The 25034-nt window shown below is 32.2% G+C and overlaps 1 protein-coding gene across 1 annotated transcript; it reads right to left on the reverse strand.

Moving 5' to 3' along the window:
• Positions 1-8798: 8798 nt before the first annotated feature.
• Positions 8799-24371, reverse strand: LOC143044293 (uncharacterized). The gene is made up of 6 exons (XM_076216233.1): positions 24217-24371; positions 14151-14379; positions 13469-13677; positions 12187-12354; positions 10947-11049; positions 8799-9591 (listed from the first exon to the last, which is right to left on the reverse strand). The coding sequence occupies exons 1-6, from the start codon at positions 24260-24262 to the stop codon at positions 9024-9026; spliced, it is 1323 nt and encodes a 440-aa protein (XP_076072348.1). The 5' UTR covers positions 24263-24371; the 3' UTR covers positions 8799-9023.
• Positions 24372-25034: the final 663 nt, after the last annotated feature.

Genomic DNA, 25034 nt, shown 5'->3' on the forward strand with positions numbered 1-25034 from the left:
TCCTGCGCTTCTACCAGAGCCGTTCATCTAGAAGTGGTACCGAAACTAACCGAAAATTCGTTTGTTCAAGCTTTCCGGCGTTTCATAAGCCGTAAATCAATACCTAAGACACTTATATCAAACAATGCAACTACTTTCATTGCAGGATCAGAGGAAATAAAAATATTATGTGAATCTGCAACACCCAAAGAAACATTGTCTATACGAGGAATAGAATGGAAGTTCATACCAAAACGCGCACCTTGGTATGGTGGATTCTGGGAGAGACTGATTGCACTCACAAAGACAAGCTTGAAAAAGACACTTGGACGAACTCAAGTCAGTACTGACTGTCGTGACTGAAATAGAACGAATTTTAAAAGATAGACCCCTTACATATTTTTCATCAGATATTAGAGACTCCGAGACGTTAACCCCCGCTCATCTTTGGTATGGTAGTAGAATATCATCGCTGCCATATTCGCAAATAGACATAGAGGAATTCAACGATCCAACCTACATGTATATGAATCATAGAGAACTCAACAAATGTGCTCACAGACAAACTTTATTAATACAACACTTCTGGACCAGATGGAAGTCCGAATACTTAACTTCATTGCGTGAATTTCACAAAACTTTAGGAAAAAATTAGCAATCTATTCAAATTGGAGACATAGTTTAAAAACATAACGAATCGCCTAGGGTCAATTGGAAACTAGGTATAGTAAATGAACTTATTAGAGGCATTGATGGACATGTACGGTCAGAACGGATACAGACAAGCAATGGTGAGACATCCCGACCAATCGTTAAACTATTTCCGTTGGAGGTATCGGGGACACATTCGGATGCTATAAGCGATCACACTGACGAGCAACATGAAGACACATCGCAAAAAAGTACTAGACTGAAATGAAATGCGAGCATCAAGGCCCGGGAGAGGATACGAAAGTGGATAACCAATGTAGACGAAAATGATGAAGAAGACTAGAACTTTAACAATTTTAAAAAGGACTTTCGAAGTTAATTCAAATTTTTCATTTATGTGAACTTAATTTAACGTAATTCAGTTTAGTTAATTCATCAAGATAGAGACTTTTTTTTATTTAATTTATTTTCAAATATGGACAGTTAATGTGAAATTTATGATAATTTGCACTTTTTGCGGCCCCCAATATGTCGAGATTATCGCGGGATAACGACGTTCCTTAGTTTGTACATTACCATTGGCGAATACAGTGTGACTTCGCCGTGAGCTCTTTGAGTTGTTATTAAAAGTTATGGCTGAACAGACGTGTTTGTTTATATTAGCGAAAATGTCATACTTTTAACCTCCACACAGTCATTAGGTGTTTTATTATACTGAACAACACAATCATTGAGTGTTTATTATACCAAGCTAACTACCTTTCTAAAAGAGGGACGACAGATACCAAAGGGACAGTCAAACTCATAAATCTAAAACAAACTGACAACGACATGGCTAAAAATGAAAAAGACAAAAAAACAAGAGCACACATGACACAACATAGAAAACTAAAGAATAAACAACACGAACCCCACCAAAAAACTAGGGGTGATCTCAGGTGCTCAGGAAGGGTAAGCAGATCCTGTTCCACATGTGGCACCCGTCGTGTTGCTTATGTGATAACAAATCCGGTAAATAGTCTAATTCGGTAGGTTACATTCACGAAAGGGAAGGGGATTATAGTTATGACGTAAGGAACATATCCGATATCATTTGTGAAACGGTTATTCCATAACGGTCAACCAACTCGTGATGGCGTCCGTAAAATTTACGAAGGGATGATTTCAACTTCACCAACTCTTGGTTTAATAGCTTCCTTGTGAGCAGCAACCCTCTATCAAAAAAATCATGATAGGAAATGCAATCACGGGAATATCGTATCAATGGGGAGATATATACCCCGTATGCAGGTGCTGCTGGAATATTGCTACTTAGAAATGGAAAGTTCACAATTGGAAAGCTGAAATCCTCTCTTTTGTCGTAAAGTTTTGTTTTCAACCGACCCTCATTGTCAATTTCTAGATGTAAGTCAAGATATGAGGCCGACTTAACTGTATCTGTAGTATCCTTTATCTCTAGCTCGATGGGATAGATGCGTTCCACATAGTCACCAAATTTTGAATTATTTAGTGAAAGATCATCATCTATATAGCGGAAGGTAGAGTTAAAGGATATTGCTAACTTCTCATCTTTCTTCCTAAGACGTTCCTGCATGAAGTCAGCCTCATAATATTAACGAAACAAGTCGGCAAGTAGAGGGGCACAGTTTGTTCCCATTGGAATGCAGACAGTCTGTTGAAAAACACGTCCTCCGAACGTAACAAATATGTTGTCAATCAAGAAATCAAGCATCTTGATAATATCAGTTTCAGAGATTTTTTCTAAAAGTGTACAAATATCATCTGAAAGAAAAGCCGGGAAAATGTCACATAACTTAACATGCACAAGATTAACTATACGTTTGTTTTTTATAGTCCGTGTTGTATTTGTAAATATTTCATTAATTGCAATTTGGACTAGGAATACTTGTCTTAAACTTTCCGTTCATATAATAAATTCTAGCTAAAGAACACCAAACGCAAATACAGGTCTAGAAGACTCATATAATAAATTAAGTACTAGTACTTTATTTTAGATCTTTAAAAAATGAGTCGCAAAGATTTTCTTTCTCTTTTATAATTGCATCTTGTAAGTGAAATTACGATGGACACAAACATTTTATACCGTTTACGATATTGGAGTTCGACGTTGCCAATCACAATCCAAGTTAATGGCGTCATATTATTGTCCAATGAAAAATAAGCATGAAAAAGTACGGGAAATATGATTATAAAACTATTAAACTAGGGTAATAGTCTTTGAAACTGGCAAATAGTCTGTGGAATGAAATAGCACAATTATTTCATTATTTTTTATATAGAAAAAACATACTGAGGTATACTAACATATATTGTCAACCGAAATACAGATGCATTATATCAAACCACCGCTGTATAGATAAATTTGTGCTATATTGCAATCACCTGGTTCGTCTTTCCGTTTGTTTGTCCAAAAATATTTTCGTCACATTTTTCTAAGAAATTTTATAGAATGACTTCACATTTGGTTAAAGTCATATGAACCCTGAAATTAAAAGAAAACTGATGCGTATGTTTCTTTTTATAACTAAATGGATAGTTTTCATTCTAAAACTTATGTACATATTTTTTTTTTTCTAAGAAAATTCTTTAATTTTTCCACATTTAGATCAAGTTTACTTTTTTTGATTACTTGCTTATTTGATTATTCGCCGACATATTTTCCGTATGCAAGTGACCTTAGCGTGACCCTCCTAGTAAAAATACGGTCATCGCAATACGCATGCATCTGTCATTGAAATAAACTATTATCTGATTGTTCGTGTTATACACGTGCTCACTATCCATGCTTCTTTGTTGATTGTTTACTATAACGTGACAATTGGTAAACTACAGTTTCAAAATACGTCAATTAAGTACCTGCCATATTTTCACATCATGACAGACAGAGAGAAAAAAAATGACAATATACCATATGTTTGCGTAAAAAGTGATAAAATCGTGCACAGAAGACTAAGTTTATGATTTATACATGTATTGGTTCGAGAATTGGATAAATATTATTTTTCACGAGTCACTGGTTTCATATGACGATAAAAAATTTTAAACAGGTGTGATTTTTTTCACGATACTTTGATTTACAAGTGTACTCTTGGCATGATAATTTGTGCATTCCTGTTGAATTTGCCTTCCAGCTGATTTGAGCGCCACTGAGTTTTTTTAGAGACATAACGAGACTCTATCGTGACGAATTACGGTTTATGCCTAGCAGTTTTGACAACCACTTGGTCACTGCCACTGTTGGTGAACGGTTTGCTTCCGAATGTATCCGCTGTATTCATCACTTTTGAGGATATAAATGATACGGTAAACATCAGTAAATTTTTTTGTCAAAAAGTTTGAATTAGAAAAATTACGTTTATTTCTACATCCAGGAATGGATGGCCTGAGTCGTATTTGGCACAATTATTTTATAGGTTTGGGTTTCAATGCTATTAAATTTCGAATTTTGTCTGCACACTGGTTTATCTCGAGTGCCACTGTTGAGTCTTATGTAGAAAAAACGCGCTATTAGCGTACAATAAATTAACAGCCTGGTATCTTTGATGAGTTATTACAACCACTGGGGTCCATTTCAAAAAGACATTTAGTCCCTTGGTGTATCACACGTTCAATTACCAAGTCAAAATATGACAGTTGTTGTTGTTTTCCATTATTCGTTTGATGTGTTTGTATTCTTTTCTTTTTTTCATTATGTATTGTCAATGAAATGATAAATTTCTGTTAATTTTCTAATTGCATAGTTTTAAATTATTCAATACTTAAACAAAAGGGTTTTGTTTACTCCTTACATGGCCTTTTTGTATTTTGCACAATAATTCAGTTTATGTGGTTTTCAATACAACTGAACTTTAAATATGATTTTGCCGTCCAACTGATTTTATTCCAGTGCCTTTGATGTATCTCTCCTGGGCTTTTTTCTAGCTGACTATACGATATGAGTTTTACTTATTCTTGAATGTCGTACGGTGACATATATAAGCTTTTTGAACTATGGTGGATATTTATCTCATTGTCAGCATACCACATTTCTCTATTATCTGTATTAAAGGTCCCATTTAGTACAATTTTAGGTATTTTTGGTTTTCTATGTTCTACAACCTTGTGTTTATTTTGGCTTTCCAGCTATTTTTTTTAGTTCCAAGTCTTATGTAGACGCGACAGTCGTCATGCATAGTAAATCAAAAGCATGGTAAATTTTACTCTTAGTAAAGCCTTGGTGGTAAGTATGACCCTTAAGTTGAATATAAGCTGTTTTGTCGAAATAGTTATCAAAGGTTCAAGGATTATTATTTAATACACCAGACGCACGTTTCATCTACATAAGACTTTTCAGTGACGCTCAGATCTAAATAGTGTTAAAGCTAAACAAGTACAAAATTGAAGAGCATTGATGACCCAAAATTCCAAAAAATTGTGAAAAACACACTGACAACGGTGTATAAAAAAACGAAAACAACGAAAGACAAATGGTACACAAAAGTACATGCTGATCGGTAATTCAAAATCGGTTGAGTAATGACATTAAGGGTTCCAATTTTTCTGTACTTTATTAACATTTCGTCAATAAATATCTCTTCGGTGATGCTCGAGGTCAAATTATTTGCTATCAAAGAGTGTCAATTTGTTTTAAGGATACACATATTTTTAATTTGCAATCTAATCATCACTAAAAAATATAATCTGCATGGTTATTCTGATAACAAATACGGTTCTCCAATGATTGCGTCGGAGGTAAACAGACACAGCCATTAACAATCGTAAAAAGAGGCTACAATACACTGTAAACAAAGACTGATCAACAGGAACTGTCCAGGAAGGGTAAGCAGTTCATTATGTACTCCGATAATAAGTCCATAAAAGTAAAATAACAAAAATACAGAACTTTGAGGAAAATTTAAAACGGAACGTCACTCATCAAATGGCAAAATCAAAAGCTCACACACATTACACAAATGGACAACAACTGTCATATTACTGACTTGGTACAGGCATTTACTTATGTAGAAAATGGTGGATTGAAAATGGTTTATAGCAAGCCAACACTCTCAGTTGTATGAAATTCCATTATATTGACAATAATAAAAAAAAAACATACATTCATATAGGTAAAAATGTCAAAACTAGGGGTTCAGCAGTCAATATTGTCAATGTGTTTGAATCTTACTCACTATAAAAACAAACAAATCTTTCAACAAAGAAAAACAAAAAAGAATATAGACATAGCACATTAGCACATTAGCAAAAAAGTGCAAAAAATTAGTACAATTACATCATGATTGGATGTATGTTAAATACCGATCCACGTCAATTAGATCTGACCAAAAATAGATTGAGAGACCATCATCTACATTGCGAACAGAGAATGACACGTCCCTTAAATAGAACAAATATTTTGTCAATCATAAAAAAAGATTCTTGATAATTGCCGTTTCAGAGATTTTTTGGGTTTAAATCAGATTTTTTTCTTAGCAAAATACGATGCATCACTTCCTACGACAAGATACCTGTATCTGCATTGGACATTATCTTTAATGAAACAAACAAGGACCAATTATTCTATTTGGCTTTTAGTTTGGAATTGGGAATACTTGTGAAAAGTGTAGAAAAAGTAAAATGTGTTATACTATTGCAAGACGAAAGAGACTTAGATTAAATGTACTCAATCAGATATCTGGATTTTTGTATCTACCTATGATTCACATTGTCTCTAGAATAAAAAGTTTCACAATAGCCTAGATTTGTTTACTGATAAAAAGTGATGTTATTGATTAAGAAAGAGGTTAAGTGGAGCACTTGATAGACCCAGCAATATAAAGTTGTGTGTAAGAATAACGCAATTCATTGTCCAATGCAGTGATGGAATATCCAGTTCTTGTAAGTATGCCTGTGTGATAAGTCGGATACGTAAGTTAAATATAAGCTGCATCGCTTCTAAGGTCACCCCTTCAGGGATGAAAGGCAAATGATTCCAATTGAATATTCAAACTCATAGTCGAAAAACAAAACTCACAATGTCATAACAAAAACGAAAACGACAAAAGAAAATCAGGACCCGAAAGAGAACACTAATAAGTGATTCAGATCAGGTTGAGTAATAACAATTACGATATCAATTTTCTGCAACAAATGTACATGATGGAAATTATTATAAATTAAGGAATGTATCTCCCTCATGCAAAGCTCTGATTCCTTTCACGGATTTGGCTATACTTTTTGGACCTTTTGGATTATAGCTCTTCATCTTTTATATAAGCTTTGGATTTCAAATATTTTGGCCACGAGCATCACTGAAGAGACATGTATTGTCGAAATGCACATCTGGTGCAACAAAATTGGTACCGTTAATTTTATTACTACCACTGGGTCGATGCCTCTGCTGGTGGACTATTAGTCCCCGAGGGTATCACCAGCCCAGTAGCCAGTACTTCGGTACTGGCATGAAAATACGGATTTTTTGTGTTATTAAAATTTGCTGTTTCAAAATGATGGAAATTATTATAAATTAAGGAATGTATCTCCCTCATGCAAAGCTCTGATTCATTTCACGGATTTGGCTATACTTTTTGGACCTTTTGGATTATAGCTCTTCATCTTTTATATAAGCTTTGGATTTCAAATATTTTGGCCACGAGCATCACTGAAGAAACATGCATTGTCGAAATGCACATCTGGTGCAACAAAATTGGTACCGTTAATTTTATTCGACAATAAATGTCTCTCCATTGATCCTCGAGGTCAAATGTTTAAAGGATACTTGTGTTATTAAAACGCGAACAGCAACATAACCCAAAAGGTCACAAATATATCTTCATGTATTTCAGTACATGGTAACACGTTCTACAAACTAACAAATTTATTGTCAATCATAAAATGAAGATTCTTGATAATAGCTGTTTCAGGGATTATTTCTGTTTAGATCAGAGTTATGATTTACAAAGTACGATGTATCCCTCCATACGACAAGATACGTGTATCTGCGTTGGCCTTTTTTATGAAACAAACCAGGACCAAGTCTTTTATTTGGCTTTTATTTTAGAATGAGGAATACTTTTGTAAGTGTAGAAAAAGTAAATGTGTTATATTATTGCAAGATGGAAAAACTCTTTGATTGTACCTTCTCTATCGGATATTTGGATTTTTTTGTATCTACAAACTATTCACACTGCCTCTACAATAGAAAGTTTCACTATAGCTTTAAAGCCCGGGTTTGTTAACTGATAAAATCAATGTTAATAATTAAGAAACAGGCCTAGTTTCGTGAAGCAATTGGAAGACCCAGCAATATAAGGTTGTCTGTAAAAAGTAAAATCACAAAAATACTGAGCTCTGAGGAAAATAAAAAATAAAAGTCCCTTATTAAATGGCAAAATCAAAAGCTCTGACTTGGTACATGCATTTTCTTATGCAAAAAATGATGGATTAAACCTGGTTTTAAAGCTAGCTAACCCTCCCACTTGTATGACAGTCACATAAGTCGTATAGGTAAATGCAACAGTAGTATACGGCTGTTCAAGGACGCTTACGTAATTCAGTGTTCAATACAGTCACGAAAGATCGAGTTATGTATCTTTGTGTGTTTCCCTCGGTTTTAGCTTGTAACCCGTATTAGTGTTCTCTCAACCGATTTTTGACCTTTGAACACCGGTATACTGATGTTGCCTTTATTTGAGACTCCAAGTTAATGGTCAATTCATTTATCAAGAAGATTATGTAATATAATTTACACACAAAAAAAGATGATCTTTGGAGCTTCATCTGCGGGGAAGACAACATATTTGTTATGGAGGTAGGATAGGTGCTTAACAACATTTGGGACTCTCGAAAATACCTCCATATTTTAAAGATTAGTCTTTGCCTATTATTTCTCATACCTATATCAAACCACCAATATTGCAATTTAAATCTTGTAAAGGTTGTGCTATATATTATCAGCGGAGTATGTGTATCCTTTTCCTTACACGTCTGAGACATATGATGAGTAAGTTGTCTTAAAACATTAAATTTTGATGTCGTCATCAGTTTATTTTGTTCATTCTTTCAGTTTCAATAGCTTTTTGAAAGTCAGTTTGAAAAGAGTTAGTTCAACGTTCAATTGATGCCTTATAGTCCGTAAGTTTGCAAAATATAAAATTAAAAAAAATAATGAATAAGACCTGCTAAGGTTTTAATTATTAAAGCCTTAACAATTTCATTCTGTAACAAGTAAAAAATGTCTTGTTTAATGTTCAATCTACCATATAACTGATAAAGATCTTTGTCATATAAAATAAGCACCATATATCATTTTGGCATATAAAGGCATATACAAATGGCTAAAAATAAATAAAAATAAATAAATAAATAAATGCATAATATAACGATTGCATTTGAAATCACATATTGTCGTCCATATACTCTATTCCATCATCCACAATTCCTATTAATTTTGGACGAATCAAATTTTCATTAGAATCAGTTTTTTTATTGTCTGATGAGGAAGTCTCTGATTGTGAGTTTGCGGATACCTGATCTTTCTCACAGATGGATTCATTTTGAAATTGATTTGAAATGTCAGAATCTATACAACTACCTTGTGCATACGAAGGTTCTGATGTGCTAGTTTCGTTACTGTCTGTGTGTAACTCTTCTTCGGAACTTACAATAAAACATTGCATTTCTGAAAGGTTTAAAGCTTCGTTATGCAGATGAATATCCCTATTTGGGACGCATACAATTGTAAGAGAACCACTTCGGCTATGTCGTAACTCGCAAGAATTTCGAACTGAACATGGCAACGATTCATAAGCTGGTGGTGGTTCTTCGTTCTCTTCGACTGCTACAACGTCATCATATGTAGGTGGCGCATATATCTGAGCAGTCAACCCCATGTCATTTGTAATTTTCCATTTTCCATCTGCATTTCTTCTAGCATGAACTTGAATGCTTTCTCTTCGTAAATAGCTATATAACAAAATAGAAACAGAATATTACGATATTTCAATGAGATATAACGCATTTTATGGATCAAATTTTAAATTCAAAAATACAATATTCCAATCAAAAATCAAAGGTGTCTGTAAAACAAATGATATGATTTACGAGAGCACAATTTAGGATTTTGAAAAAGATTTAGTACTCATCAGGAATACTCAAGACCAACAAAAGTTGTGACCGTAATTTTACTCTAACAAGAATCATACAAATATGCTTCTGGGAAACACTTGACCCATACGAATATATTTAATTATCCTAGAATAAACCTTTATTAGATTTTCAAACATAATCCTCTTAGTTAGCAATAATTTCTGTCAATTTCATCTAAGGGTTGACTGGTATATATATATGGTCATATCTGGATTTCGCCCGTCCGACAATAAAACCCTTGATAGTCAGTTTTGTTGTGCGGGACGTATAATTACGAGCCATATGTAAGAGTGTCATTCTGTCTGAACGATAAAGAACCCTTGCAACAACCTGTGGCAAGGCAAAAGTTCTTAAAGATACCCTAATTCTTTATAGGAATATGCGTTGATTTAGGTCAAGATATACATGTACGTAGATAAAGGCATCTAAACGTGCCTTAAAGTCTCATAAAGGTCTTTGTTATATATATGGTAGTCTTATTTAACAAATATACTTATCAGTATTCCAAATTACCATTTCTTTTAATCATAGCATTACTATAGGTTTCATAATTAAATAATGAAGCTGTTTGTAAAGCATACATAATCCACCGTGCCCAAACATGCAAGACAGTACATCTATAATTTATCAGTAACCCATCATTCCATCTGCTTTTACTGCTTTTAGCCAGTATGTTTGGTAAGCTATGAATATTATATACTCACCACTGTGCCTTCAGAAACACTATTTGCAATAAGTCGATAATAATTAAATTCGTTTAAAAAAGATAAGTTGAAAGATAGAACAATAAAAATCATAGAATAACAGTGAAAAGGTTACACTTTACAGCTAAAGTTTTTTATTATCGGTCGTTTAGATAAACTGAATTGAGGGTAACATTCTTGCAAGAAGCTTGTGTTGGTGAAACAGTGCATTGTAAAAAGATTTGTTTTTTTATGCATTTTAAGTATATATAAACCAACCGCAAAATATAACGTTGATGATAAACCTTCAATGATGCTTCAAGTCACAATTTTGTACTTTAAAAGACGAATAAACACACGAAGAGTTTCCTGGGTTTGACGCCTCCATAGGGAATGTATTACGCTAAAGACAGCTAAAAAGGAGTGACTACCACATTCGATATAATAGATATCAATGCAACAATATTCGACATGGAATACTATATTTACCTTCTTTTGTTAATTCTGTAAATTACTCCGAATACTAAAACAACGACTAGAACAAACGACAAACTGGCTAAAGCCCCGGCTGTTATAACATTACCAATAGCATCTGAAATAAACAATCAGAATAGTTCTTGTTTTTTTAATTTTATTTTTATGACTGAAATCAATTTTTTTAATACTAAATATTGGTCCAACATAAAAAAAACCCATAACATATAGACAATACGAAAAACAGTTTAAAATGTTTACTATTACTTTAAGTTGGACATCCAACTTTTATTACAGCTTAGTTCATTTAGGGTAATTGAACATGTAAATGTAATTTAAAAAAAATCCATGAAAGTGCAGCTTACCAAATAAATGAACTCAGATGTTCTATATTGAAGTTTTTCAAGCTCATGTTTAAAGAGTAAAAAAATAAGAGCATTTAGTCTTACATGAATGATATTTTTATTAGTTGTTAGTTGCTTTGAACTAGCTGTCAGCAATTGCGAGTACTCTCTGATCTGTACTTAGTGTCTTTTTGTTGTTGGGATATATAGGTGCCCGGCCACTTCCACCCTGTGTTTTTAGTAGATGTATCTCTACGAGTATCCAGCTGATGAGTTAATCCTTTTTCAACTGATTTTTATAGTTTGTTCTTATGTTGTACTGTTACACCACTATCCATGGTTAGAAGGAGGGTTGGGATCACGCGAACATGTTTATACCCGCCACATTCTGTATGTATGTGTCTGTCCTAGGTCAGGAGCCTTTAATTCAGTGGTTGTCGCATGTTGATGTGTTACCGATGATTTTTCTTCATCGTTATTTTTTGGTTGTACATAAATAAGGTTGTTAGTTTTCTCGTTTGAATTGCCTTACATTTGGCATTTCAGGGCTTTTATAGCTGACTATACAGTATGGGCTTTGCTCATTGTTGAAGGCCGTATTGTAACCTATTGTTCTTAATTCTGTGTCATTTGGGTTCTTGTGGAGAGTTGTCTCATTGGCAATCATACCACATCTTCTTTGTTATATAGGTGGTATGAATGCCAAAATGGACAACTCTCTACCAAAGACTTAAAGAAGTAGAAGATAGACAATGAATATAAAAAAAACATGTGGTATGATTGCCAATGAGACAATTCTCCACAAGAGACCAATTGACAAAAAGTTCTGTAGTTCTAGAAGTTTACTATGTTCATCGTAGTGTTTGTATTTATCCGACAAAATTAACCTTACATTGAACTTTGATACTTACATTTTTCCTCTAAACCTGTCGACAAAACCCAGTTACATTGAGTTTCATCGCTGTCGTCTTTTGCTCCACAGTTATGATCCCCATTGCATAAAGTACTTGTAGGTATACAAATAGACCCCTTCAAACAACGAGAGTGAAAACTGGCACATCCTCCATCAGGATGGGGATCTGGGGAGTTAAAAGAAATATATAAACCAATCAATATATTTGTTAATAGTCTAATAGATATGTCATCTGTGGATTTAAAGGTAATGTTTGTTCTCTAAGAAGCGGTAGAACTTGCGTTTGTTTCTCTATGTGAAAATACAATAATTGAAAAGAGCGATACGTTATCTGTTCTAGTTGAGTATTTGTTATTTATAATCATAAACTTATATGAAAAAAAACTTACATTAAGATATGATTAATGACAAATAAATTCAATCTTTTCGTTTCGTTTTGTTTTGTTTTGTTTTTTTTTTTCTTTGATCTCAAAGGCATACTTTATAAGAAAATAATTTCAGTTACAAGACCAGTATGAAATATGCCAAACAGAGAGGAAGCTGAACATGTGTAATAACATTGGACATTTATTGTTGGTAAAGATGCTTGTGGTTCCAAATGATTGAATAAGCAATTAGAGAATGCATTGATCCATATTGGATAACTGATTTGGTTGTTAAAAGTTTCTTCTATCAGAGCATAACTTTGGTATATTTTATGTTCTGTTCAGATTAAGCATGCATTTGGTTCAGAATTACTTGACAATTAAAGTTTAAAATTGAATCGTTTTAAAAATCGATGAAGCAAATTGTGAATCAGATTTGGGTACTAGTATATTCTTTAGTTCTATAAGCTATTTGGAAACTTTTGTACATTTTCAGTTCATTAAATTTGTTCTATGCGAAAAACATAAGCTTATAAATATTGAAAAATGTTCTAGAATGAGCACTCAGCAGTTGACCGATTAAAAATAAAAAAGAATGCTTATAGTTAAAGAAAGTCTCTCATATTATATCAATACCGCTGTCTAAATTACCCAAACTGTACAGACAATATGACATTCTAATATGATCTGATGAATAGAAAAAATCCTTATCATATTTAAAGAAATCATATTTCAAAATAATTATAAAAGCAACGCAATGATCATAGTAATAATGCATCATATCCCAACCTCGTCGCTTTTTTTTAATTTGATCTTTAAGGGTTAATACAGAAATACGTCGTCAGTTGATTACAAAAAAATCAAAAAAATCTGATCATGATTACTCAAATATATATAAAACATAAGTAAACAAACCTTTGACTGATGTTATCAATATTCTGAATCCTCGGTAAAGTAAACTTGGTTTACCCATGTAATCTAACCGGAACATGTTACCAGACGACAAATAGTCCTGTACACCGGAACTGGTACGTGTGTAATATTGGTCATAGATACCATACAATCCTCCTGCGGGAGAGACTTGGGAAGCATTACCTTTCCTACTGTAGTCATATATATGAAGTCTAAAATATAAAATCAAACTGTGAAAAAGAATCTTCCATCATTAAAAAAACCTAAGAAGAACAAGAATTGTCCGAATTATCATATTTTTTTTATGCAATTGATGAAAACTGTTTCAATAAAGTAAGTTCCAGTTGGTTTATTCAGTTACAGTCAGTTTGAAAAGGCTAGTCCGGGTTATGGGTTTTTGTGAATTGTAAGACGTGGTCTCCTTTTAACAAAAACATCTTTTAGTGAAACATATTTGATATTTGAATGATTGCAAAGATACAATTTTGCTATGTGTAGTTGTGCTCATGATGGAACATTAATGAAACCTAGCTTTCACTTGTATTTCTAAGTTTTTGAAGTTGACGATAAAGCAATTGAAATAATGCTAGATGCCTATATCTGCATTTAAAATGAAAATAAAATAGTATCGACTTATGAAGATCTTAGATGTACTGAGCATTTATTTATATTTCATTATGCTTACCTGTCTGGTGAAAGATTATGAAATGAAATATCTAATGTAATAAAATGTAGCAGCAATCTTGAGCCGGGGTCTGTCACTATCTTTGCTGCACAGTGTATATGATTTTTCGGTTCAACTTCAAGAAGATTATTAGTCAGTTCTATGATGGTACTAGAGTTGGCAAATATAACATTGTGATGGCAATAGTGCGTCATATATTTTGTTGATGTTATTCCTAACGCTGCTGGAACTGAAATTAAGTAATTTAAGATAAAATCATCCGTTAAACGACGTATAACATTCTATTTAGTTTTTCATATGGTATCAACTAAGGAACACTAAAGGCTTTACAGATATCTATATAGTTGTTAATTTCTGTGTCATATGGTCTCTAGTGAATACTGTAAACCAACTTATTTTCGCGAGCGATTTTTTTTCGCGACTTTCGCGAGTAGAAATATATCGCGAATATAAATCGTCGCGAATATGTAAAACTTGGATCTATTTTCATTTAACCACATGAATAAAGATGAGAATCGCGAAAATAAATCGCCGCGAAATGAGTAAGTGAGGTCTAAACGCGTAGTTTAGTTGTCTTATTGCCAATCATACCACATCTTCTTTTTTAATTCAAAAACTACAAGCATGTCTCGTCTAATTTTTTTTTATTTCTTTGGTTAAAATCAGTTGTTCTTGTTCTTGTTCTTGATATTGATATTTCTGTTTCTTTGATATTGTTGTACCGTTTACTGGTATACTTTTTGTTAAGTCAGCACACATTATCCGTGTTTATTCGAGAACGTTTTTATCGGTTTTCACACTACATCATGTAGAGTACAACTTCTCTTACCAGTGGAGGCCTGTTTGTCTGGTAGGTGTTTTAAAATACGAGATAATACGTCAAAACTGATTGGAGACGTTTGAATACATGCGTGTATTTGAAAACATGGGAAATTTTACTACATTTAAAATGCCGTATATACTCGTTTGTTCTTGCGAATCTCTGCCTTAGGGTCATCTGCTATTATTAGAATGTAGTTAATCCCCGTTTGCCATTATAAATATTTCCGTTTTTCAAGTTAAATGAAATTTGGAGGAACCTTTTTTTACATGGCCGTCAAGTGGAGACTGATATCTAAGACCATATATTTTTGGACAATTTTAAAGAGGCAGTCTTCAGCATAGTTAAGTGGTCATAAGAAATGCAAATCATTACCATTTTACCTTAAGATTGAAGAGTTTTTTGTAATCTGCAGAAGTTGGTAAGCATAAAACACGTCCAAATAATGTTTAACCTACATTTTGAAATTATAATGAATAATATAATTTACAGTTTAATAACTGTTTTTCTTTCAATTTTTAAGCCTCGGTCACACCTTACCGGATAGCTCGAACGGACGCCTAACGGATAACTTTTTTTCAATCCGTTAGACGTCCGTCCATATCCGTTGCATGTCCGTTAAGCGTCCGTTTTATCCGTTGCATGTCCGTTAAGCGTCCGTTTTATCCGTCGACGTCCGTTCTGTCCGGTGGAAAATTTTGAGCATGTTCAAAACTTTGAACGGACGTCTAACGGATAAAATGTCCGTTGAACGTCCGTTAGACGTCCGTTAGGCGTCCGTTTTGTACGGTACTCGTCCGTTTCGTTTCCGTTTTGTATCCGTTACGTGTCCGTTATACATCCGTTGGAGGTCTGGCAGATAAATTCACCAACGGACTTCTAACGGACGTCTAACGGATAAAACGGATGAGAAACGGACTTCTAACGGACGTATAACGGACATAACGGATGATGAACGGATCTGAAACGGATAAAATTGATGCCAATTGAAAATTTCTCGTCAGAAATGCCAAAAATATTTCTTAAGGTTCATGAATTCTTATTATTCATAATCGATCTTAGAGTAAGGGCACATCTTCACAATCAATCAGCTGTTAAACTTTAATATTCAGGTCAGACACTACCCTTTAGCGGCATTTTGAAGAACAAACAAAAACCAGTTACACAGAACTTTGACAAATAGATTTGCTTTCATTATATTGCATGTTTTTTCAGTTTTGTTTGGTAGGATTTGCATGATTTTTTTATGTGATAGTCGGTTAAAAAGTTCATCAGAGCTCATGTTTTGTCTGTTATTATGTATATATATGCCGACTCGAAATAAAATCAACTTACTTAATTACTTAACTAGAACATTTTCAATATTAATGCGATTGACATGTATTATTATTGTCGCCTTTAATTTTTTCGTATATCTTGTTTATCCGTTTTATCCGGTACGCTTCCGTTAGGTGTCCGTTTTATGCGGTACTCGTCCGTTGGATGTACGTTCGACATCCGTTCTGTCCGTTACGTCTCCGTTTCTCGTCCGTTGCATATCCGTTGCATGTCCGTTATGCATTCGTTAGGCGTCCGTTTTAGTTGGTCAGTACATCAACGGACGCCCAACGGATAACAATTTTGTCAACGGACAACTTTTATTTTCATCCGTTAGGCGTCCGTTCGTCTTATCCGGTAAGGTGTGACCGAGGCTTTAGAGTCATTATTCTCAAATTATTATAAAATCAGATATACTTCTAGTCAAATAAAAGAATCATAAGTTAAAGGTACGCGATAAAACCGCCGTTTTTTGTTACTTATGATTCTTTTTCAATAAGTTCTTTTTGCGAGTTTGATATATCCATAATGACATCAATCATTTTTATAAAAATTAACGTTCTGTGTTAATTTCCTTCCATTGCGTGATAATGGATGGTAATTTAAGAGAAAAATATTAGTACTAATTAGAACTTTATCTAATGCTAATTGCGTGTTACACAAAACCTTTCTGACAACGAGGGAAGCTTCAGTCATTGATTGCTCAAATGAGGCATTTTAAGATTATCACTATGCCGTAACATGTCATGAAAGGCTCGTTTTGGTCTTTAAATATCGCCACTGATTGACTTTGTTGTCAATCTATATGGTGACTTGATTACAAAGGTTTTACCTCGAATTAGTTACCATATTGGATCGCTTCCGGTGTTTAAGATTTAATCAATTGATTGTCATGGTAACAATTTTTAAAGTTTTTTGGTATTGCTCAATATCGGAAGTAGCCGATAACAAAATTCTATCCTGTTTCAGGATCTCTTACTTTCGAACATGTTCTACAGAAAGGTTTTTCAGATAAAAAAGACATCATCCATTTTTGAAGTACTGATGGCTTCTTGGATGTGTGATCACAAATTGATGATTTTTTTATTGATCTATTTTATGATAACCTCTTTCGTAAACATTTATAATAGTTTGCAAATTGCATAATGGATAAAAAGAGAGAAAGAAAAAGATAGTCGTTGTAAGGACATCTATTATCTTACAAAGTTTTGTCAAGTTATCATTTTATAATCACAATCTCAACTACATATTGCATTTAATTAATATTGGTTAGTTTATTTTTTTTTTATATTTTTTTAATTTGTAAGTGATTTATATATAAAAACGAATTATGCATATACGTAAAATTTCGAATAAAATTTCGAATTCCAACACAAAAGAACAAAATGTACATTTACAAAGGAACCAATTTGAAACATCAATTCAACTGAAAAATTTTATTAAACATATTTAACTATGAAGCGGCAGCTACATATTTGAACTGTATTTTAACTTTGGAAAAAGACACGAATTGTTGCGGGATGTAAACTAGTGTTTTTTGCGACCAGAAATTATCATTTTAATTAGTAGAAGAAAAAAAAAACGATGAATAGCCGCCTCATTTCCAATCATACCATATCTCCTAAAATGATACACTATTTTTAGGATGCTCGTCATTTTATGAACATTAGCTTAATGTATTGTTTTAAAATGTACTGATTATGTCATGCTCTAGTGAACTTACTGTATATTAGATGCTACCATATTAAAGCTTTTCAGTAGTGAGATGCCCGATAACAAATTTGTAAATTTTCAGTTTTAAAATAAAGTAATGCATAATGTATATAATGTGGGAATTCTTAGAAATTTTTTATTCAATGAGAAAATTTTGTGGTTATCCAAGATCTTTGAGATCCTAAATAATGTTTCATAAACAACTCTAGAGTGTGACTTGATTGAACTAAGAATACTTTGCGACATTTGCAATGATTCTAGAGACTTTAGTATATTGAATCATTTGTCTGAAATGAGATTTAAATAGAAGAAACGATTAACATATCCAGTTTTGTTGATGTTTTAGCTGTTTTCTCATAAAACTTGTAACCTAAAGGTGCAAAATGTTATTTATTCAATTCGCAAGTTTCTTGCAAAGTTAGTTGAGTAAATCATTGTAAAGCTCTATTACAAAATAAATAAGTAATAGAATGACCGTAACATGTGTGGTATTTAAAGACATATATAGTTGCGGATTTTGCTGTTATGCATAGCCCACATTTGTCAGTAAATATTATTAGTGATATAATACGCACCAAGTTAACCTAATCAAACATTTTATTTAAATCCCATAAACAGATTAAAACATGTCAAAAGAGGATTAGAAAAATATTGAATTACTTATATATAAGATAATATTTGAAGACAGTTAAAATCTTATAAGCAAACAATAAATGACTCTACTGGACATGTATATGGTATAATTCACCTGTTTAAGTGTTTGTTTTGAGATCATTGAATAAAGTGTTGAATTTCACTCGGTTTTGACATACATATACGAAATCGTTTGTCTTTTTCTGATTTTTTTGTACGTGGTTTTAAGAACGCCCCCACATATATAAACACATACATTTTCTTATAGAGTATTCTTAAAGAATTTTTGTGTATGTAAGCTTTCAAATTGCCAAATTTATGCACCCAAAGCTTCCCACTATTGATTTTTTGTTTGCATGGAATAATAAAGCAGTATATAATTATTGTTTTAAGTTACTTTAAAAGCAGAATACTCGTTAGCCACAAGAGCCTCATTTTTAAAGTTTACTTTGAATATGTCTACGAAAGTCCATAAATAACCGATTTGTTTAAAATCTATTTTCTATTGTTTTTCCCTCATTGCATAACGGTGTTTGATGTGCAATACCAATTATCAAACAAAAGCTTATTTACAATAGATCGATTATTATCATATTTCAAGTTAAATGTCCGGAATTATCATATTGGTTTTTACGTAGTTACAAACAAAATATATAGGAATATATATTACATGCACACACTTTCTCCCTTTTTTGTTCGTTTTATCACGAGGGTCGTTATAATTTCAATATTATAGTAATTAAGCTTGATTCGAATCTGGAAGCTTAATGTTCAATTGTTTAGTGTCTATTCATGTCGAGTTTTCTATCGATTTCATACAGTTTTGAAGTAAATGTTCATTTGACTTGGATGTTAATTTTACGGTGACGAAACAACAATACTTGTTTAATGCGTCAAATTCTAGTCCGTTTTTCTGCACATGTGATTTATCAAGAGTATCAATATTCAACATGGAATATCCATTAATTTTGTGAGAGCTCAACTTCCGGTTTTAGATTCTCGTCTTTTTTTTAATAAGAGTGAAAATGAAATTTTTTAATTAAAACTAAGCGGGTATTTTTATGTGGAATAACTGATCTCGCTAGGATGATATTTATAAATAGTTACTATTTTACATCATCTTAATTAGAATTACTGATCCGTTTAAACTACATGTTTCATATGGTAAACTTTGAGTGAAATAGCTGTGAAAATGCTATTTTTTCCCTGGGTCAACAATGAATTTATAGTTTAGTTCATACGCAATTTGTGTTTTGGAAATAATAAACGCGACGATCGTAATAACCTTAATCTGTCGAATAGAATTCCATTTTAGGAATCAAACGCACCTGATATATACGTGAATTTCAAATTCAATGTAGAAAGTTCAGTATGAGCAAATGATCTCATGAACGGACAAATCGGAGCCAGTTTAAGAAAGAAATATATATCTTGAAACTTTCATGAGATCGCATTTGTTTCCAATTGCTTTCTGTAGCCTATGTTTGGTAATAAGTAGGTTTTTCGAGGAAAATAAAGATGTTATCTTACTGTCGAAGTTAAATTGTTCTTCCACCTTTGGAAATATGAATACAAAAGAAAAGTTCCAATACAACTATTTTTAGTTCTTCGAAGACAACTACTTATACTAACTTAATAAAATAAGTAATTATACTATAAAATATAAAAAAATATCATATCGAGTACTTTCAGGTCACAAAAAGTACACCAGCAATAACACATCACTGGGACACACTTACTTTGCTTTTAATGACACAAGCAGTATAGAGGGAAAGAACGTGCTTCTTTTTGTTTTAGTATGCTGGATGGATTTTTATATGTGACATCGGTTTATTTGACAATTTGGTTATTTAAACTGAATTTTTAACTGTCTAAACATTTGATAATATGCTGGTATCTTTTTCTACAGAAATTTGAAAGGGAAGGATCATTATGGTTGTTATACGATTAGCGTCAGAGCATATGTCCAACTGCCATACTTACTTTAATAATTTAAGTTGAAGTTTTTCACAGATAGGTTATCAGACGACCAATGTCCCCGCAACCTTAACCTCTATCTTTTTTTGATGATATATTTGTATTGGTATTTTTTTTTATTGCAAAGTATATTTTAAAGAAAGTAAGATTTTCTTCGTGACTTAAAAAAAACGCCTTTTTATCTACTTCTTTTCTATAGGATAAGTATAATTCTATTTTAATGACACGGATGCCATAATTCATCATAGAAGCAAAAGCAATTTACTTTCATTAGATATTTAATTTAATTCTCTAAAAATCCAATTTTTTATTTACATTCAAACTTTCAATTTCAAAAAGACCTGGATTTACATAAAACCCAAAGTCTATGTATTACGTGCGCTAAAGCATAACGTTTCTGATACGGTTTCTTCAATAACTGCATTGAATTGAACTCATGACAAATTTCATAAAAGCAGTTAGCTATTCAGTTTAATGCGTACCCATGACGAATTTTATCTATGTATAAAGCATTCTTTCAATGTATTTTGTTCATTTACCCCGGGTGGGCAGACATTTAATTAAACAGTAAATAAGCGTCAAGATTCTTTTGAATTTTAATGAGATAACTGAATTTAAAATTGATAAGAAATAGATTTGTGTTCTGTATACTTTAAAGAAATGTAGATATATATGTAGACCTTTATAGGTACATTACTTTGAACGTTTATACAAAACATGTTTACATCAAAACTAAGCCATTACCAACTTCAATCAGTAATTTTGAAAATCATTTAACTCAATTTCATATTTTCGTTTTGTTGTTTTTCTTTTTCATAGGATTTACACAGTCATTCCAGTTTCATTTATCAAAGTCAGGAGTATAGTTTGCCATTCAAGCTTAATATTTTGACACCACATACAGGCCTCAATTTATATTGCCAGTTTAAACAAACCCATTATATAAAGAACGATAATAAGAGAGTTGGTCTACATATTAGTCGAACCATTTTTAACTTATGTAATAGTATATCATAATTTTTTTACAATTATATATAGAAATCTTACGTACAGATCCTTTTTTAAAGCTGTTTTTTTAATTATTTATTTTAACCGATCATATCACCATAAAATGACTTTTTAGCATTGAAAACATAACAAAGGCGCTTCTCTTGTTTCGGATGATGTTCAACTTGCATATAATATAAAAACCGTTAACTGTCGAACTTGTTTAGACAGCCAACATGCACTTATATTTATAGAGAAAAAAATGTGTAACGGTTTAGACCTAATAACATTATGATGTATTAAGTTTAATTTATATTATACAATAGTTAAAAATGTCTCGACGAAGGATTTGTCTCAGACATGGATAGGATAACGAAAATATATACTTTCGAGAGATTTTAGTGAGAAGAAAATCTTTAAACAAATTCCTTTCATTTTTCAGGTATAATGGTGGTGTCCTTTCACTTATTTATTTTGAAAAAGGTCTTTTGAATCATATATATCTCACTGTACTTAGAATTAAAATTAAGGGTGCTACAGGAATACGCCGGAGGGTCTGCTCTACATTTAGGTTAAAATAAAATATCTTAATTTACGATATATGACAAATAAATTTTCATTCTTAAGTTGTAACAGAGCTCCTATCCCACCCAAATGTTTTTTTCTGAATCTCAGTTAATATGACGCCAGATCATGTTCTGACAAATGAGATTCCACGAACAGCATTCATGACAACAAAAAACTTCTCTTACAGACCTACGAAAAAGGACGATTAAAATTATAAAAAATTAACAAGTGAAATAAGCTGAGCGTTTAACTACAGTACTTGTCCTCAAATATCCGCTACTGGCATTGTGCATAAGAACCAGTGTCATCAATCCCCTACAAGTCGTTTAGTACTTAATAAGTGTTAGTTGTCACAAAACATTACTTTGGATTCCTGTGACGGTTGGTTCATTTGAATAGTAGGGGAATGCTTACTCTATCAACGAATCTGGTCTCAATCGATTTGGAAATCGACATGTAGCGAAGAAATCTGCTCAAATTGCGGGTGCTAGGGGTAAAAAAAAAATCGATTGTCATGCGTGTCTAAATTATCCTGGTCCGATTTTTTCAACTGATGTTGGAAAATATGATGTTTAAAATGCCTAAATTTACAAAATTAAGTTTATACGAATCGCCCCTCAGAACTAATGTCCACTGATTATACCTAACAACTTTCTAATCATACACAAACAAATTAGCATAAAGCAAATATATTTACCATGAACAAATAAAGTGAGAAAGAAAAGTAATAGCAAATGTAACCATCAACAAAAGTTGCTTTTTGTATGATTGGAGAGCATGTCCGACTTTTAGCTCTAACATGATGTACATGAATCTATTTTTCTTTTTAATATGAATCAACGAGCTTCTTTCCTTTCTTCACTTTTGATGGCGTTTTCCTTAGTTTGACTTTTTTCATCAGATGAATGTCATGGCGTCGGAATTTCGTGATCTTATGAGCAGTTATTGTTTAACATATAGAAAAAACATATTCTTTTATGAACAATCTAAATATCTTCATAAAATTTTGAACATAAATATTGCTGTTAATCACACTATCCAGCTTCTTAGAATAAACAAAACCATACATCTTCTTTTTTTATATTAATGAATAAGGACTTTATATACTTGTGTGGTTCTCTCCACTGGAACCCATGTATTGTCTTTATGTCCAAATTTATACATAACCTGAATGTTTTTATATTTCTACATGGGTGATCACAGTTATTGTCTAACAGCCTGAAGTCAAAATGCTAATTTTTAGTACATAAATTGTAGAAAGGTGTCCCGGTATATACTGAGAGATATCATCTTCATTAAAATGTAGATTAAAATGTATCAGACATTACGATAAATATCTTGCCGATGTCCAAAAACGTTTTATTTGATGTCTTAAAACAAATTTCTTAGGGCTTTATAAAATTATTATTTCAAGTTATCAAGAAATCAGCATTTATGGGAAGTTCTTCGTGAATCTATTTTTAGCAATTCATCAGTACATCAGTATATATAAATGTATTCCATCAAAAGAATCCGTCAACTTTTAATGATCGAACAAATATATTTTATTGTTTTAAACATAAGACATTGTAAAAAGTTGAAGGTGTTGACATTGTTGAGAAAAAGTAACGTGTCGCGGTGACAAAGAATGAAGTGCAGTGACATCATTCGTCTATAATGTATTTGTATAGTAACTGTGTTTGCTTACTTTTTATACCCTGTTTACTCGTTTTCTTTAAGCAGTTTAACAAGGTAATTATATGATGACTTTATTCGGATCTATTCAAAATTCAGTATTTAAAATAAAAATATATGTGTTGTGCTTTTGCAAGTTTTATCAAAGTTCGACTTATGTTGTGAAATGTCTCACATTTCTTACTTCGTCTTTTATCTGTTTAAAAAAATTACATTTAAAATCTTTTTATGGACTTTAATCGATCTAACAAAATGAACAAAGCCGAATAGATTAGTTTATAGTCCAAGAGATTTAAATTTCAATACACAACTGAAATAATTATTACGTTACAAGAAAATAAATAAGAATTCTACTATTAAAAAAATATTTTAACTTACCACTGAAGATAAATATTAACTTAAGATATATTCTTCCGTTCGACATGGTCAAAATTTAGCCAGAAATGTCAATAATTAAAGTCAACAAGATCAAGTATTGGCTAATTACTAACGCCTTGTGTAATTATCTCAGATTCATTGTAAATAATATCTGATTAATATTGGTAAGAAAACTTCTACAATAATTTATTATTTCATTGGTCGATCAAGGTTTTTATCGATCACGTGTCCTTTTAAAAAATACGGGAGGCTATCATGGAGTGGTTAAGCGGATCATACTTGCTTAAATTTTATTACTGTATAACAGGTTTACAATGAGCCGCACAGGGAGCCGTATTGGTAATGACACCATATATATAAAGGATTACAATAATTCTAAAACAATAGAATATTTAAGATAAGATAAGATAAGAAAACTTTATTTTGATTCGGCATGAGTACAAATAAGCAACACAAGCTCTAAGGAGCTTTTGACCGAATATAAAAACATATAAATACATGTAACATAAAAACAGTGCATTTTGACATATAAAACAACCTGTAATACAAAGTTGAATCTCACATACATAGCATGCAATAAAAATAATCAACAAATTTAGAATGAAGTAAAAACATGCTTGACCAGAGCAACCAAAAGCAGCATAAATAATAAAACAGTTTAAGAATTATCTGCAAGCAGAACAGTGACATTCCAAACCGTTCCAGGACTGAACAAGACTTTTAAAATGTGAAAAACTGTTTTCAGTCCTGAAATGGTTTGGAAGACTGTTCCATAAAGTAGCAGCAGCAAATTTGAACGATTTTTTACCGTAACGGGT

Source organism: Mytilus galloprovincialis, chromosome 1 (assembly GCF_965363235.1).
Source record: "Mytilus galloprovincialis chromosome 1, xbMytGall1.hap1.1, whole genome shotgun sequence".
Lineage (NCBI taxonomy): Eukaryota > Metazoa > Mollusca > Bivalvia > Mytilida > Mytilidae > Mytilus > Mytilus galloprovincialis.

What these genes read in the sequence shown, in the direction of transcription:
- LOC143044293 (XM_076216233.1), bottom strand. Translation starts at nt 24,262, where the DNA reads ATGTCGAACGGAAGAATATATCTTAAGTTAATATTTATCTTCAGTG. An exon ending in GACAGGTTTAGAGGAAAAAT is followed by an intron (nt 11,050 to 12,186) that starts GTAAGTATCAAA and finishes TGTTTATTTCAG; the next exon opens with ATGCTATTGGTAATGTTATA. An exon ending in TACAGAATTAACAAAAGAAG is followed by an intron (nt 9,592 to 10,946) that starts GTAAATATAGTA and finishes TTTGTTATATAG; the next exon opens with CTATTTACGAAGAGAAAGCA.